The sequence below is a fragment of the Pipra filicauda genome, unplaced genomic scaffold, assembly GCF_003945595.2.
Source record: "Pipra filicauda isolate LSUMZ 115617 unplaced genomic scaffold, ASM394559v2 scaffold193_size2426894_pilon, whole genome shotgun sequence".
Taxonomy (NCBI): Eukaryota; Metazoa; Chordata; class Aves; order Passeriformes; family Pipridae; genus Pipra; species Pipra filicauda.
Window position 1 is genome coordinate 20531 of NW_024104302.1, and position 16776 is coordinate 37306.

A 16776-nucleotide genomic window follows, 5' to 3' on the forward strand; every position below is an offset into this window, starting at 1 on the left:
CCTCATATATCCCATGAGACACGGAGGGTCCCCGGTGTCCCTTATCCCCTGTGGGACATGGTGGGTTCCAAATGCCTCATACATCCCATGAGACACGGAGGGTCCCCAGTATCCCTTATCCCCTGTGGGACATGGTGGGTTCCAAATGCCTCATACATCCCATGAGACACGGAGGGTCCCCGGTGTCCCGTGTGCCCCGTGGGACGCGGTGGGTCCCCAGTGCCCCACACATCCCGTGGGCCGTGTCGCCCGGCAGGTCCCCGGCACCGGTGGCCGTGCCGGGTGCTGAGCAGCCGCGTTTGCCGCAGGACGGGGCTGATCCCCTGCGAGAACCCGCAGCTGGCCCAGCTCTCCAAGGAGATGGTGACACCCCTGGTCAACCAGTGGCCCTCGCTGGGGACCCTCAACGGCAACGAGAGCGGCTCGGACAGCAAACTCTACAGGAGGTAACACCGTGCTGGGGGCAGAGACTCCCTGACCCGTGCCCAGCACCCTGCCCTGCCCCGGGGGAGGGGGGACGGGGAGAAGGGCTGTGCCAGCCCCGGGGGGCTCAACGTTGTCCCTCTGCAGGCACAGCTTCGTGAGCACCGACCAGCTCTCGGCCGAGAACAGCCTCAGCTCCGACTCCCAGCGCCTGGGCGAGGGCAAGCGCGAGGGCGAGCCCTGGGGGCCCTTGGGTAAGACACCCCCCACCCACCAGTGGGTGCCCCACAGGGCTCAGTGTGTCCCCCCACACGCACCCAGGTGTCTGAACCCTCCCAAAAGCCCCTTCCTTGTGGCAGCAGTGCTGTCCCAGCAGTGCAGGGACACCCAGGGTCCCTCCCGGAGGGGTGGTCCCCGTCCCCCCGCGGTGGCAGCGCTGGGGTGCGAGGCCGCAGCCCCCCACGACACCCCTCTCTGCCCACAGGGAAGGACCCCACGCCCTCCATGCTGGGGCTCTGCGGCTCCCTGGCCTCCCTGCCCAGCTGCAAGTCCCTGGCCAGCCTCAAGTCCAACGAGTGCCTGGTGAGCGACAGCACGGAAGCCAGCCCGACCCGCAGCCCCAGCTGAGGCCCCCGGCCCCCTCACCGCCCCCCGGCCCGGCCGCCCGGCCCAGCGTCGCGGAGCAGGACTGAGCTCGGCCCGGGACTGAGCTCGGCCCCCCTCGCCGCCCCGGGAACGACGAGGGACTCGCCGAACCCACCGGGGAGGCTGGGGACGGGCATCCCCCTCCCCATCTCGACATCCCACCCCCCGGCTGTGCCTCGGACCCCCAGCCTGGACCCTGGCTGGAGACATGGACCCATTGGGATGGGGGATGCAGGACTGGGACCCAGGCGAGCTGAGGATGGGGGGGATGAACTGTGCCATGGGGGGACACTGGGAGCGACAGCTGCTGGGGAGCAAGGGGGGGATCAGGGCCAGGCCCCCTCCAGGGGTGAGGGTCTGGGCACAGCCCCGCTGTCCATCCTGCTCAGCCCTCAGTGCCCACCTGGCCTTCCCCAGCCCCTCTGCTTTGGGGGGCTGCCTGTCCCCCACTTCGGGGACCAGCTGTCCCTCCTTGCAGCAGCATCCCCACGCCAGGGGTAGGACTCCCCTTTCCCATCCCCTCCCCATCCTCCCCTGAGTTTTGGGTTGTTTTGGGTGATTTTGGTTTTTATTTCAGCCCCATCTGCCTGGTTGGAGCAAAAGGAAATCAATAAATGCAGCAAGCAGAGCTGGCCTGTCACCCACCCCCCCTGCTGGGATAGGGGGGAACAGACCCTTTGTGCCCCCCACCATGAGGTCCTGGCCCAAGCAGGGGTGCTGAGGAGGGTCCAGTGAGCTTCCTCCAGCCCCCCGGGCAGGGAGAGCACCTTTGGGACACAGCAGGTCAGCAGGGATGGGGTATCCCCCTGCCCCATCAGCAGTGGGGTGCTCAGTAAAAGCCCAGCAAGGACCCAGTGGGTGACAGTACTGTGCCCACACAGCAGGGACATGGCTGGCACCCCTGGGGGGTGCCCCTGGGGCCTTTCACAGCCCCCAGCACACAGGGAGAGAAACCCTTCCACTATGAGACAAATTTTTCTTTTATTTAAGAAAATAAGGGGAATTCCCCCTGTGAGTCCCAGGGGAAGGTGGGGGCAGTGCTCGCAGAGCTGTCCCTTGCAGTGAAGGGACAGGGCAGGGGGTGCCACAGTGCCCCCCGGCCCCCTGGAGCAGCAGCGAGGTCTGTCCCCATGCAGGGTCTGTCCAACCCAGGGTCTGGCAGGGGATAGGGATACCCCCAGTGAGAGGAGAGGTCCGGAGGCAGGGAGAGGGTCCTGTCGTGTCCCCATGCAGAGCCAGCAAGGGGAGGCTGTGCGTGAGTGATGGACCCCCGGGCAGAGCAGGGCTGGGGGGCCCGGGCAGGCAGAGAAGCCTCCGAGGTTTGGGGTTTGGTCCTCTCCTGAGCCCCAGCTCCACCTCCTGCCAGGCCAAGTCACCTGGGACATCCCATCCTTGCCAGAGTGTCCATGAATCCAGCAGCAGCAGCATCTGTCCAGCCCCAAGGGATGAGTGGGGGGGGCTCCATGTCCCCCCCAGTGTCACAGCAGCAGGCACAGGTGTCCCCCAGAGTGGCTGGGACAGGGAGTGGGGCCCCGGTTCTGTGTGTGGGGAGGCAGAGCGCGGGATGAAGGCACTTGGGCTCTGCACAGCCGAGCGTGGATCGCCGCTCCCGGGACTCCCGGCCGGAGCAGGGCTGGCACTGTCCCCTGGGCACGGCCACACACAGCTCTGCCCCAGCCCTGCTCACAACCCCCGCAGCCGCCGCTCCTGGTTCAGCTTCTGGAAGAAGGTCTTGCCAAATTCGTAGGTGCTGATCATGATGGCGCAGGCAGGTGCCACCTTGATGACACGGGGCAGGAAGCCTGCAAGGACAGCGCTGTCAGCCCTGGGGTGACACCAGGACACCCGGAACCCCAGCACAAGGCCGGGGCACGTCCTCACCTGCAAACAGCCCCCGGGTGCCAGACTCGGCGCGGATCCGCTGCATGAGCAGCCAGGTGGAGGAAGGCTTGGAGGCCGAGACTGTGGGGAGAGGGGAGCAGGTAAGGGTCTAGGGATGCCCATGAGGAGTCCTGGATGCCCCCCAGGCACCTGCCCGCAGGCCTGGCCCCTCACCTGGGTGCACCTCGCTGTCTCCCAGCTCGATCTGCCGCTGGGTTTTGACCACGTCGAAGGGCAGCGTCAGCACCGCGGCCACCTGTGGGGTTGGCACCGGGCAGTGAGCCTGGACCTGGTGACAGCTCGGCCGTCACCTCCCTGCACCATCCCAGCCCGCCCCTCCCTCCCACAGGGACCATCCCCCACCTTGAGTGAGCCTCAGCACCCCAAACTCACTGTGCCAGAGATGGCCCCAGATGTGAAGCTGACCATGAACGTGGCCTCTTCCAGCCAGGCCTTCCTGCAGAGCCACGTCCTCACCAGCTCGTAGTTAAACCAGTACAGAGCTGGGGGGAGAGGAGACACCAGTGCTACAACTGGACACCCTGGACACACCAACCCCCCGGCCCTGGTTCCCTGCCACCTCCCAGTGCCACCACAGCCATACCCGAGAAGGGGACATCCCGCAGCACAGTGGGTCCCCAGCCTCTCCAGAGGGACAGCCAGCCATCCTGGGCCACTGCTGACTGGATGCAGACACCCAGCTCGCGGTAGCTGAGCTGCCGGGACTGCATCTTGGTGCGGATCAGCTCCAAGGGGCTGATGACCGTCACGGCACCCACTGCAAGGAGGGGACACCGGGAATCAGCTCCGTCCGCTCCAGCGGCTGTCCCGGAGCCATCAGCACCATGCTGGGAGAGCCAGGTGCCGAAACTGGGCACCAAGACCTGCCACGCTCTGCTGGCACCACAGGGTGGGCACGGGGAGACCCCCAGGGAGGAGGGGTACTCACGCCTGGCGAGGGCCCCGGCCAGCAAGGGGATGTGGGGGCCCCGACTTCCCGTCCGGGCGTGCAGGTAGTCCCGGAGCTGGTCGTAGGTGGTGAAGTAAATGACGGTGGCTGGCACAGCCATGACCCTGTGAGGAGGAGGAGGAGGAGGGGAGTGAGAGGCACATGCACTCCCTGAGGGCCAGCAGGGAGCTTGGGACTGATGCCTGTGTGCCCAGGCAGGTGTTAGCACCCAGAATGCCCAAACTCACAGGGTGGGGGGCAAGCCGCTCCACAGGGACCTGATGCCCTCGTAGCGTGTGATCTTTACAAAGGCATCCTGGGGAGAGAGTGGAGCACCAGGGAGAGGAGTTAGAGGGAGGAGATGGGCAAACACCTCCCCAGCAAACACCCCTCTAGGACAGGGAGGCCCCTGCCCACCCTGCTGTGCCCACGGTCCCTACCAGTGTGCCAGTGAAGTGGGTGGGGGCCTTGTACCAGGCGGTGCAGCCGTTGCCGTTCTGGCAGACGTACAGGTGGTCCATGAGCCCATTGCAGTAGAGGAAACACTTCCCTGAGGCAGGAAGCAATGGCATCACTGTTAGACAGGAGACCCTTCCCCTCTGCCCCACACCCAGCACATCTGATCCCAAAGCCTTCCTTCCAGGAAGAAGCCAAACCGTCAGTGCTTGAGCCCAGCGGGACCAGCCCCCAGGCCAAGGCCAGGAGAGGGACAACCCTCTGGCCAGGGTCTGATCACAGCCAGACCCGCAGGGTGGGGGACACACAGCCCCACGGCAGGGATGGGAGCACAGCAGGACTCACTGCCAGTGGCAGGAGGGGTTTTATGCCTTGGTTGGTCTTGGCTCTGCTGCCGTGGCACGGTGGGGACACCACGGCCCCTCCACTGTGCTCTCAAGCCAGGCAGAGGGACCCAGGCAGTGGAGATCCAAAGGGACTTTGACGTAGCCACAGTACAGAGAGGGGGAGCACAGAGAGCCAGGCCTGTTGCACAACAGACCCCCCAGCAGACCCCACGGATGTGGCACAGCCAGCCCCAAAGCAGGGCTGCAGGAACAGCCAGGGCTGGGGACAATGGCAGCCCCCACGCCTCAGGGATGTCCCTACAGCCAGAGGAGCCCGAGCTGCCACCAGTGGAAAAGCAAACTGGGATCAAGGTTTGGGAAAGCGAAGCCACTGGCAGCAGGAGCTGCCTGGAGCCCCCGGGCGTACTCACATGTGGCCGGCTGAGCGCCCCAGGGCACTGCCTGTGCTGGCAACGCTGAAACACACAATGGGGACACACTGAGCACTGGCACCGGGACGTGCCACCTCCCAGGGCTGGGGCACACATGTGTGCTGCAGCTCCGAGCTGGGCAGTGGGAGAACTCCGTGGGTGAAGGGGCTGGATGCCCCCGCAGCCACTTCCCAAGCAGTCCCTATTGTCACCAAACCAGTCCCTTGGGCCCAGCCCGCTGACCCCACAGGATGGGGGCAGATGGAGGGCAGAGCCCACGAGGAGCAGTGTGGAGACTGGAACAAAGGCAGTGGGGGAACAGCGAGCAGCTGGAGCAGGGTGGGCCCCTCTGCCCTGCTCCCCAGGGGCTGGGGGCTGCCAGGCACAGCGCTGACCCCCCTCGGCACTGGGCTGTGGAGGGGGAAGGACAGAGCCAAGCACGAGCCCAGCTCCCCCAGCAGGGCCCCCCGAGCTCGTCAGGATGAGGGGCCCATGGTAACCTGCCACCTCGCAATGGCCCCAGGCTCTGGAGCCGAGACATCCCTGCCACTGGCTCTGCCAACCAAGCCATCCCCACGGGCTGCTCGCCAGCTGGCTGGGGGGCTGGCTGGAGCCCCCCACCCTGCCCTGAGCAGGGTTACCTTTGGAGAACGGGGTCCTCTGGGCCTGCAGCCGGATCTTCACCACGTCCAGCGGTGTCACTGAAACAACACCACCCTTTAGCCATGACTCCCCCCGTGCCAGCCCCCCGCCCCGGCGCCCACCCTGCGGTGCTCACCGAAGAGGGAGGTGAGGATGGCGCCTGTCCCCGAGGCCAGCATCTGCTGCAGTGGTGTGATGCCCACGCCGGGGCTCGGTGACGTCTTCTCAGCCATGGCACCGTCCCCCTGCAAGGCACGGCGGGGGATGCTCGAGGCCAGGGGGGTCCCTGGCTCCCCTGGGAGCCCCCCCAGCATCCCCACTCCAGTGGTGCGAGGTCAGTGTCCCACCTCCACCGTGCTATCGGTGCAGCACAGGGCAGGCGAGGGCCCCCATAATCGTGGTGGCCCGAGGGGGGGACAGGGACTGGCTGCTGGGGCTGGCCCAGCCCCGATAACACCCTCCTGGCCCCACGCTGGCAGCGGGCCCAGCCTGGCTGGAGAGGTGGGGACAGTCCAGGCCAGCCTTCCATGTCCTTGGAGAGGGAGGACTCTCCCCTCCCTGTGCTTGGAAAATTAAGGACAGGAAGGAACAAAGTCCAAAGATCAGCCCTGGCTGGGAAGGCAGCAGAGCCTGTGCAGCAGAGCAGTGCACCCATGGGCGGACACCAAGGGAGGGGGGATCCCCCTCATGAGCTTCCAACAAGCTCCCCAAAAAGGGTTTGGGCATCCCAAACCTTCTGCCTGATTCCCCCGAGGTTCGGCAAGGCTGCAGCCCCCGGAGCTGATGTGCTGCCTTCAGGAAGCAGGGGATACTGCACCCTTCCCAGGGAGGAGGGGACAGAGAATCGACCTTCAGCATGCTCAGAACCAACTGCTCCCTCCTGCCACAGCCCGGGGATGATCCTCACGCTGGGACAGGGCTGGGGCCACAGCAGGAGGGCTTCCAAGCTTTGGGAACCTACAGGGTTTTTTAAAGCCAGGGAATGCAGCAAAAAACCTTCCTCATCTGACTCAGCAATTTGCAAGGTCAGAGGAGTCATAAATCTCTCGGTTACAGGCTCAGGAGTTGCTGGGTGCCCAAGGCTGCGAGTCAGGACAGGTCTGTCCTGAACCCACATGTGCCAACCCCACCGGGAGCCGGGTCTGTGCTGAACCCACACACCTGTCCCACCAGGAGAGCTGGATCTGTCCCAGCCCCACACGTGCTGGCTCCACCAGACCTGGGTTTACCCTGGCAACATGCACACTCAGCCCCACCAGGAGAGCTGGGTCTGTCCCAGCACCACACACTTGGCCCCACCACGAGATCTAGGTTTACCCTGGCACCACACACACCAGCCCCACAAGTCACTGGGCCTGTCCTGGCACCACACACCCAGCCCCATGGGGAGCTGGGTTTACCCTGGCACCCGGCATACGCCGGCCCCACTGGGATCTGGGTGCTGTCTGGGCACAGGTCCCAGTGTGCCCGTCACGGGACGGCCGTAGTGCTCGCCCCACTGACCCCACAGCCATTGCGAAACCGTGGGCAGGGCGCTGGGGTCGGATCCCTGCCCCAGACCCAGCCCTGCTGCTCAGCCTTACGTAAGCCGGGGGAAATCTCTCGCTCCCAGCTCTGCAGCACCTGATAAACTCAGTTATACGTGACATGCCCCAACACAGCCCCCCTGTTGGTGCTGGGGGAGTGAGGCACCTCCAGGGCTCTCTTCTCAGCTGGGAGCTGCTCCCTTATCCATCCAGGATAAAATAAACCCTATGCCCCCAGCCCAGAGCCCCCTGCTCAGCCTGGAGTGCTGATGGGGCTGAGTACAGCACAGTGATGATCAGGACAAAAAGGGGGAGAAACAAATATAAGTTAAGATGATCAATGCAAAAAATTCCCAGGGACAGGGGACTGGGGGGGAGCTCAGGGGGTTCTTCCCACACTGGAAGGGCCCAGCTGGGCACTCCAGCCCTGAGCCAGAGAGAAATCCTGCCGGTAGATCCCCTAGTGCTTCCCAGACCCTGGGCTGCTCCAGGTTTCCCCCAGTCCATCCCTGTGGGTCCCCAGAGAGCACAGGGGCTCATCCTGGTGGTGGACAAACCACTTTCTCCTGGAGCAGGGGATGGTGCTGGAGCGTCCCCCAGGGCTCAGAGGGACCCCAGCCTTGACCGCTGCCCCGGGGAGCCCCCCAAGGCAGGGGCAGCCCCCCCTACCTGTGGTCTGCACCCCTACCTGGGTGGAGCCTGCAGCCCCCCACCGCCCCGGGGAGCTCCCTTACCTGGGCTCTGTACCTCTACCTGGGGTCCGCACCCCTACCTGGGGTCTGCACACCCCCTCGAGCTTGGAGCCCCCACCCCAGGGCTGTGTCCTCTCCCCCGGGCTTTGCAGCCCACTCCGAGCAGAGAATCTCCCTCCCCTGGCTCTATTCCCCCTCTCCCAGGGTCTGCAGCCACCCCAGTCCCGGTGCTTGTCCCCCCCCCGCCCTGGGAACGGAGCCCGGGGGTCCTGAGGCCGCCCGTTCCCCCATCACAGCCGCACGACCCCCGACACCGGGGGGAAACTGAGGCAGCGGCGGCGCGTGCCGGACCGCGAGGGCGGGGTGCCGTGAGAGGAGGAAGGGGTGTCGGGGGAGGTACCGGGGAGTGCCGCCCCACCTGCTCATTCCAGCCCGGCTCGGCGCGTCCCTGCGGGGCCGGGAGGCGGGGGAGCGGCGGCGGCGCCTTTAAGGAGCGCCATGAGCCCCGCGCGCCCTTCGCCGCGCGCCGGCCCCGCGCCGCACTTCCGCCCGCCCGCGCCGCGCACGCGCCCTGCGCCCCGCGCGCCCCTGCGCCCCCTGCCGGCCCGGGGAGGGGAGGGAAAGGAGCGGCGGCGGCGGCGCCCGCGCGGGAACGCGCGTGATGGGGCGCGTCGGGCACGCGCCTTGTGCGCACCCTGCACACGCGGGCGCGCTTTGCACGCTCACCGTGGTGGGGAGGGACGGAGGGGCGCGCCTTGCGCGCTCACCGGTTTTGGGGGGCACCTGGCGCACGCTGTACTGACAGAGGGGCACCTTGCGCGCTCGCCGCGATGGAGACGGACACACCTTGCACACCTCGAGTGTTCACCGGGCTGAAGAGAGAGGGACGTGCCTTGCACACTCCCTGAGCTGGGGAGGGACACCCTGCACTCTCACCGTGATGGACAGGTGTATGCCTTGCACACTCATGGTGCTGAAGAGAGAGGAACGTGCCTTGCACACTCCCTGTGCTGGGGTGGGACAGCCTGCACGCCCACCGTGCTGGAGAGAAACACACCTTGCACACTTACCATGATAGAGAGGGACGTACCTTGCACACTCACCATGGTGGAGAGAGAGAGAGGGCACGCCTTGCACACTCAGTGTTCTGACACAGGGGCACACCTTGCACACGCACTGTCACCATGCTGGCAAAAGAGCACGCCTTGCACGCTCACTGTGCTGGCAGAGGGACACCCCTGGCACACTCACCGTGCTGGCAGAAGGCTGTGCCTTGCACACTCGCTGTGCTGAAGGCTCGGGGCTCTCCCACTCGCCCTCCCAGGCCCAGCAGGGTTTGCACACTCGCCCTGCCGGCAGTGTAATGTGCTGCACACCCGGGTGGAGGGGCAGGCTGGGACACGGGCACGGTGCCGTGCCAGGGCCAGTGCTGCTCCGCTGCCTGCACAGGAACAAAGCCCCTCAGTTCCCAAAGCACTGGCACTGGAGTGCCCAGCAGCTCCCTGTCCTCTCCCGGGCCCTTGGAGCGGGATGCAGACAGCCTGCTCTGCCACTTCCACCTGGGCCCGTGAGAGTTGGGATTAACTTCGGGACCTGCCTGGTCTGGGGGGCTGGAATCCCGTCTCTGCTCGGTGCAGACCCTCATTTTCAAGTGTTGGGAGTGCTGTGTTTCCTGGGGAGAATCCTGAGTCCTTCTGGGCGCAGTAGTGAGCTCCCTGAGGGGCTCTTATTTCTGTTGGTGGTTAAATCTGGATATTTTCTCAGGAGGAATTTCTTCCTGGAAAGGGTGGTCAGGCATTGGAAGGGGCTGTCCAGGGAGGTGGTGGAGTCCCCACCCCTGGAGGTGTCCAAGGAAGGACTGGACATGGCACTGAGTGCTCTGGGCTGGGGGACAAGGTGGGGATGGGGCACAGGGTGGACTCGAAGTCCTCGGAGGTCTTTTGCAACCTCAGTGATTCTGTGAAGATGGTCCAAGTGCATCCGTGTGCCCCTGGAAGGGAGGAGAGCCCTTCTGGTGCCCTTCGCCCCCACGCTGTAATCTGGGCTGACAACAGCAGATGGGTCCCAAAGCCCCTCTGAAACCTGCACAGCCCCCCGGGACTGCGGCTCTGCCCCAGCGGGTGACTGGGTGATGGGGTTGGAGAACTGGGATGAGGCCACAGCAGTGCTCCAGCTGGCATGTCCTCCAGGGAACCCGCAGGTCAGAGCTTCCTGGGGACTCCACTTGCGCGGCAACGTCCCTGCAACACAACCTGTTGTGGTGCTGCGTGATGCAATCTCTGCCTTAGAGCAGGGCTGAACTTTTGCCCTGACTTAATCTCGAGGATAAATCCTGCACTGGTGCCCACAGCACCATCCCGTGGGAAGGACAGGGGATGCTCAGGGACAGGTGATGTACAGGTGCCAGAGCAGCCTCTGCCTGGTGAGCAGGAGGATTCAGGGCTCGGAGCCTGCAGATCCAGGGTGTTTACTCAGGAGCCTACTTCACCCACGGTGATGTTCCCTGTCCTTTTGTGGAGCTGGCAGGGACATGGTGGCTGCACTCATCCAGGAATAAAGTCCCTCCTGGCCACTGGCATCTCTGAGGATTGTCAACGAAGGGGGCAGCTAATGCCAGGACCTGCCCTTCCATGACACCAGGTCCAAGGGAATCTTGGCTTTTAGTGATGTGAGCCCAGGAGCCTCACAATTCCCACAAAGTCCCCTAAGTGAATGCATCCTGTGACTCCCCGATGAGTCAGCTCTGCCTCTTACAGAGGCACAGGTTTTAAATGATGTGAAAGCCTCTCGCAGCTGGTAATTGAGAAATGGAATAATGATTAATTAAAATTTATCTCTCCTTAGGGGTATTGGGTCTTGTATCTTCTGGTTTAGGTGTTGGACTGTGCTTGGCTTCCACGCAGCTGAAAAGAAAAGGAATAATGTTTTTCCAGCCGGGGACAGGGAAAGAGGGACAAGTGTACAATAGTGTAAGTGCCTTGGCCTCAATTTTTTGGGTCTGTCCATCTGCTAAGGAGGTCAGGGTGAAAGTGGTGAGTTTGTTTATCCCGAGCTCAGCACTGCCGAGGCGAGGACCTGGCTGGCTCTTTGTGCTGAGTCACAGCCCGCTGGCCTCCTGCGCTGTCCAAACGCCGGGAATGTTTCTGTCCCCAATTCCTGTCCCCGCAGTCCCGCTGGCCTCGGCGGGGTGCCGCGGGTGCACCGTGCTCCCATTGCTCTGAAAATGAACCGCAAGTTACTTCAGATGGAGAGAACCGTGTCCGAGTTGAAAATGCACATTGGGTCCGTGGGGAAGGAGCCGGCTGAGCTCTAATCCCCCCCTGAGCCGAGGAGTCCGACCGCGGGGACGGTTTGCGTGAGCGCCGCTCCGGGTCTGTCCTGCCGTGACACGGCACAGCACGGCCGGGAAAACGCTTGTGTAACTCCCTGCTCCCAGTTCCACCCAGCTTATGAAACCCAGCTGGTGTCCTGGGCCAGGGCCACGGCCTGGGAACTGCGGTCCGGGGGCTGTGCCTGCCTGGGGCTCCTCGCCGAGGAAGGGGCATCCTGTAGTTCCAGCGCCTGGAATCACTTTGGAAAGATCAATCCTGTCTCCTCGCTTTCAAAAATTGCGTTTTTGAAAGCAATTAGCCCGTTTCCTTTTTTTTTCAGGTGAACTTCAAGGGCCAGGTTGCAAAAGGATCTGGGTAGTGCTTTAATGGAATTAAGCCAGGGCAGAATTTGAGTATTTATTTCAGCTGGGATCATTATGGTTTTGCAAAAGCCAGGCTTAAGCTGAATTAAGTGACTCAAATGAAGCAGCTTTTGGCCAGAGGAGGCCCTGGGGACACCAGACTTGTATAACCCAGAACACAACCCAGAATTCCTAACGCAGTTGCAGCTCTGCAGGTCAACTCCCACTGCAGGTGACACTTGGGAAGGTGTCCTACCTTCTGGAGCACCTGCCAGGGAAAACCTTGGTAATAATGAAACAGGTGACAAGCTGCACCTGTGAGGAAAACGAGCCTGGTCTTAGGGATGAAGAAAGAGGTATGGAAGATAAAGGCTCCATGCTTCCCTCCCTAAAGGATTCCTTTATAATTTAATGTTAAAAGTAGTGTCTTGTTTCCACTAGCAGCAGTATGGGTCAAAAGGAGAGGAGGGGAAGGAAGAGCCTGGCCTGAGAATGGTAGGATAAATTCCCAGATCCCTTTTCCAATAAACAAAAGCCCCTATGAACACAAAGTGGCCAGAAGAGCTCTGAGCAGTAATTAAACTCTTCATCAGCTTCAGCCCATTGCAGGGACAGGTAAATCTGCCCTCAGAGAGTTTCCCTGCAGTTCCTCTCGGCTGGGGCAGGATCTGCTGATCACCGTGAGCTCATCCCACCTGGGGCTGCTCCAGCAGTTCCGGAAACATCTCGGTGTTGCTGCAGCAATTGATGGGTTTAATTCCTGACAAACCTTTGCCAGTAGATCTTCTAAATGGCCTGGATGTGGCTGTGCCTGAGCATCAGCTGGGACTGACTAATGATGCTTCACTTTCCAGATTTCTTGGATCCGGACAGGACTTGTTGCCTGCTGAGCTGAGAATTTTGGCAGGTAAAGGTGGGCTTTGAGATGACTTTAGAAAGCCAGGTGTTGTCATGCTTTAAGAAATAAGGCCTGGGAGTCCCTTCTGGTTTGGCTGTCTTTAGATGAAGAAATAATCCTGTTGGAGGGTGCTCAGCTGATTCCCAGTCAGTCTGCTGTTCCCGGTACATCCCTACTGCCTGTAGGAAGAGCTGCTGTCCCAGAATTGGACTTGAGCTGCTTGCACTGTAATTCATCTTGTTTGCCGTTGAGTCACAAGGACAGATCCTCTTGTAGCACTGTAGTGTTTATTTTACCATTCCCAACGCTGTGGTACTTTTTTGAGAGAAGATGGGAAAATTCTCCAGATAATTTATAGTGGGTACTTTCTAGGCAGTTTAAAAATGGGCCATTCCCTTGGTTTTAGATGCCTTACCCGTTCCTATTGATCTGAAAAAACAACCCCCAAACCAAACATCTCATAGTTGCATGTTCATAAATCCATCTTTTTCCCCCTCACGTGACTGTACTTCGTACTTCTGCAGTTACTGATACTGTAGTAAGAGAAGGGCTTTGACACTCCACAGACCTTTATTCCAAACCAAAAAAGACCATTCCCAACCCGGTTTGCTTTAAAAAACCCTCTGGTGCTGCAGGTTCCACATCTGTTCTTCTTTGTTCCCTCCTGAGCTTTCCCCTTTACAAAGAGCCTGTTCTTAGACTGGACATTGCCCTTGATTTGCACCTCGATGTTTCTCAGGGAAAAAACTGAAACCTGGAGCCTGCCCTCCCGTAGTTTCTCCACTAAATCCAATTACTAGGGACAGTAACCCTGTTAACACAAGGTCGTAATTCCATCAAGGGATCTCCACTGTGTCCATAATGCTCCTGGGCCGAGCCGGAGCATCTCAAATGGAGCAGGCAGGGCGGAGAAGGATCTTTTTGGGAGCATGACTTGTTTCTTCAGCCTCTCCCTCCGCTTTCCAGTGCTTCACGCTGGTCACAGGCTCTGTGTGGAGCGGTGAGGGAGCCCCAGTGCTCCCCAACAGCTCAGGGTCACCTGTTGGCTCCTTCCGACAGGTGTCTGCTGAACCACACGCCGGTGAAAGCCGCCCATCCCTGAGCCTCCCCGCCGTAGGTGCTGGGGGCGATGCTGCGGAGCTGCCGCCGCGTGCAGGAGGCAGGGCTGCCTCCCCCTTTGTCAGCGCGGAGCTTTACCGGCGGACGAAATCAAACTTGAGGCTGGCGAGGGGATGCCGTTCCCTACACCGCCATCTCCATGGATGCTGAGGGCTGTGACCGGGAGCGCGTGCGGGCAGAGAGCGGGAGGCAGGGCTGGGGAGAGGCGCTGTCCCGCATTCCCGGGGGGGCTGTGGCGGGTGCAAGGGGGTCGATGCGAGATCACAAACCTCTTCCCGAGGATAACCCCCCCCCATCGTCTTTTGGCGCCCGCCACAAAATGGCGGGGGGGGGGCGTGAGGTGACTGGGAGGGGGGGGCAACGCGGCAGCGCCCCCTGCCGGGCGGGGCCGCGCGCGCGGCCGCTCCCCGCAGACAATGGGGCGGCGGCGTCGGGAGCGCGCACGGGCGGGGCGAGCGCCCCCCTTGGCGGGAAAGGGGGTGGGTGGGGGGCGGGGGGGGGCTCGGCGGCCGCTCCGCGCACGCGCGCGCGCGCTCCCGCCCCGCCGGCGCGGCGAAGGTTCCGGAGCCCGCGCGCGCCCCCGCTCCGCTGTCACCGTCACCGCTGTCACCGTCGGTCGCCCCCCGGCTCCCGGTGTGGACACCCCCCCCCCCTCACCCCCTCCCCGCGCAGCGGCAGGTACGGGGGGCGCACACGGCGGGGAGGAGAGGGGGAGCGGGGAGGTGGCGGCGGCTGGGATGAGCCGGGATATCGGGAGGGTGTGTGTGTGTGTGTGGGGGGGATGTGAACCCGCTCTGCCCGCGTGGAGAGGGGGGGAAAAAAAAAAATAAAAAAAATTATTACAAGCCGAGAAGCCAAAGGCGGCCGTTTCATCCCCGGCAGAAGGCGAGGGGCGCGGGAGGGGCGTGCCGCGGTGCCGGCGCCCCGGGGCTGCGGCAGGGCGAGGCGCGGCCCCTGCGGCAGCGCTGCCGCCCGGTGCAGGTGCGGCGGGAGCGGCCGCGGACCGAGCGATGCGGAAAGCGCGATTTTGGGGCGGGGTGTGTGTGTGTGTGTGTGTGTGTCTCTACCCCGTTTTCGCCCCCTTTTTTTTCCCCCCGGCAGGTGGGGCCGGGGCTGCGGCAGCAGCGGGGCCATGTTCTGCAGCCGCCCCGGGGGTGTGGGGGGGGAGCGGCGGTGGTTAAAGACGATAAATTAATTAATAATGGGGACAGCGCAAGGAAGAAGCGTTTGGAAGGGAAGGAGCTGTCCACGCCCAGCACGGGATTTTGTGGGGGGGAAGCGTTATTGAGGTCACGGCACCCCGGAGTTGCCCGGCTTTGTTGCAGCCCCCCGAGTGCCCAGTTGAAGGGTTTGGGGTTTAACGTGAGCGAGGTGGATCCCATCCTGTTGAATCCCGGGTGTTTTCCAGCCGGGATGGGGATGCTGGTGCCCAGCCCCGTGGGTTTGGGGCTGGGGTGGTGCTGCTCGGTGTAACTGGTGGTCCCTGGATGTGCCTTGCACCTCCCGAGCATCCCAGTGCCATGCTGGGGTTACTCCTTGTCCTGCTGGAATTTCCCCCTTGTCCCTTCCATCTGCCTCTTCCCATACTGCCTCTTCTTTCTTGTCCCAAAATCCCACCAGACAGGGCGTGGGGCTTGCCCCCCTTTCTGAATTTTGCCTATTTTTTTCCCACCTGTAGTTGTTGGCTATTTCTTTGTTTTAAGCCTAACTTAGATGGGAAAAGGGAAGTTTCCTCGCCAGGTGTTTCCAGGGGTGCACACCTGCCCTCCTGCCTCAGAGCAATTAAACCTGCAAGGAGCTGAAACAGCTCATTTCAGGTGAGGGATGGAGATTTCTCCCTGCATCCCTGCCTGCCACATTAGCACAGGGGAGGATTCGCTTGGGGGGAGATGATTTTTCCTGTTTTTTTTCAACACCTGGAAACGCAATCCTGTTGTTGCTCGCAGAGGGCAGCTGCCATCACTTTAAAGGGAGTTTCTCCTTCCATTTGCTGTGGTACCACCACACGAGGTGCAGCTCCATTTGCAGCGAGAGGCTGGTCTTGCCTGGAAACGGGCTGGCTGGAAGGAGCAGCTGAGATGAGCTAAGCTGTCACTGCCACGATTTGTATGCAGCGTGTTCCTGAGCTTCCCCGGCGTGGATCTGGGCAGATGTTGGACGCGTGTCTGAATCAGTGGAACAAAATTCACTACTGAGAATCGTTAATTTGCTCTGTCGAGCGATGGCTGCCTGCTTGTGTCCGTGGAAGGGTTTTTTGGCTGTGCTGCTAGTGCCTCAGATTTGGGGTGTTTGATGGCTTTCCTTGTGTTCAGGTTTTTTGGCATTTTTTCTCTCGAGGTGGTCAATCAAATCAGGTCTCAGTTGGGCGTTTACAGCCTGCTCTTGAGAGAAGGAAAATGAAAACCTCGTTCTCTCTAGAAGTGAGAAATTGTCTAACCCAGTTATGCATTGTTCCCCCTCGATATGCAAAATGCTTGTTTTTTACCCCAAGATGTTCAGCTTAAGGAGAAAAGCAAAGTGCTGGTTGATTTACATGTAAGGTATAAAGATTTTGATCATAGAATGGTTTGGGTTGGAAGGGACCTTAAAGACCCTCTTGTTCCACCCCCCTACCATGGGCAGGGACACCTTCCACTAGCTCAGGTTGCTCCAAGCCCCGTCCAACCTGGCCTTGGACACTTCCAGGGATGGGGCAGCCACTGAAAGATAATTCCCACCTGATAAAATATTGCATTTTCTCATTCTTTGGAATGGGGTTTGTTTTTTGAGACCCAGCTCTTGTGCTCTGGGGAAACGTGATGCCCATCTCACAGATGGTATCACAGATCAGACAGGGATGTTTATCCTTCATTAGCTGGGATTAACTGAGGACAGAAGTGATGGGACCTCTGTGTGTCCTGTGGGGAGTTCCCAAGAGAAAGAGATGGGTCCAGTCCCTTCAGGTCACAAGTGCAACAGTACAGGTTTTGTGTCCCTCCCTCATTACTTGCCCTTTTCAAGTACTGTGTTAAGTATTTACAGGTCAGGCTTCTAATTTAGTCTTCCTCACCCTTCCTCCTCCTCTGTATCCACTTGCAGCCTCTCTATTCCCTAGGCATTCCATTCAAACTATCCC

General features: G+C 61.5%; 3 protein-coding genes across 15 annotated transcripts in view; 2 read left to right on the forward strand and 1 right to left on the reverse strand.

The window, feature by feature from the left end:
• The window catches only part of LOC113993238 (RUN domain-containing protein 3A), a 9328-nt gene extending 7632 nt beyond the window's left edge, over positions 1-1696 (forward strand). Inside the window, exons 3-5 of the mRNA XM_039380349.1 lie at positions 167-446; positions 571-677; positions 908-1696. Coding sequence (XP_039236283.1) covers positions 167-446; positions 571-677; positions 908-1050 — 530 coding nt within the window. The 3' untranslated portion in view covers positions 1051-1696. The remainder of the gene's footprint in view (positions 1-166; positions 447-570; positions 678-907) is intronic.
• A 334-nt stretch (positions 1697-2030) lies between these two features.
• LOC113993237 (solute carrier family 25 member 39) lies at positions 2031-9806 on the reverse strand. Of its 5 annotated transcripts, XM_039380389.1 has the most exons (13): positions 9565-9806; positions 9223-9408; positions 5890-5998; positions 5753-5812; positions 5112-5156; positions 4339-4448; positions 4147-4214; positions 3899-4023; positions 3554-3727; positions 3343-3452; positions 3124-3205; positions 2950-3030; positions 2031-2870 (listed from the first exon to the last, which is right to left on the reverse strand). In XM_039380389.1, the coding sequence occupies exons 3-13, from the start codon at positions 5984-5986 to the stop codon at positions 2752-2754; spliced, it is 1071 nt and encodes a 356-aa protein (XP_039236323.1). In that variant the 5' UTR covers positions 5987-5998; positions 9223-9408; positions 9565-9806; the 3' UTR covers positions 2031-2751. The 5 variants fall into 5 exon arrangements, with proteins under 5 accessions (XP_039236323.1, XP_039236324.1, XP_027587001.1 ...); XM_039380390.1 differs by lacking the exons at positions 9223-9408; positions 9565-9806 and adding an exon at positions 9062-9084; XM_027731200.2 differs by lacking the exons at positions 9223-9408; positions 9565-9806 and adding an exon at positions 8390-8496.
• A 4410-nt stretch (positions 9807-14216) lies between these two features.
• The window catches only part of MAPT (microtubule associated protein tau), a 49677-nt gene continuing 47117 nt past the window's right edge, over positions 14217-16776 (forward strand). For 4 of the 9 annotated variants that reach the window (XM_027731190.2, XM_027731192.2, XM_027731194.2 and 1 more), the window contains exon 1: positions 14221-14339. The gene's annotated coding sequence lies outside the window, so the exon portion shown is untranslated. Of the gene's footprint in view, positions 14340-16776 lie in introns of all 9 variants that reach the window. The other 5 variants (XM_027731193.2, XM_027731195.2, XM_027731189.2 and 2 more) reach the window with 4 other exon arrangements.

Excerpts from the sequence above, each read along its gene's own strand:
- LOC113993237 (XM_039380389.1), bottom strand. The coding sequence starts at position 5,986 with ATGGCTGAGAAGACGTCACCGAGCCCCGGCGTGGGCATCACACCACTG. Across the intron at positions 5,157-5,752 it reads GAGGACCCCGTTCTCCAAAG|CGTTGCCAGCACAGGCAGTG; the intron begins GTAACCCTGCTC and ends TGTGTGTTTCAG. Across the intron at positions 2,871-2,949 it reads CACCCGGGGGCTGTTTGCAG|GCTTCCTGCCCCGTGTCATC; the intron begins GTGAGGACGTGC and ends CTGTCCTTGCAG.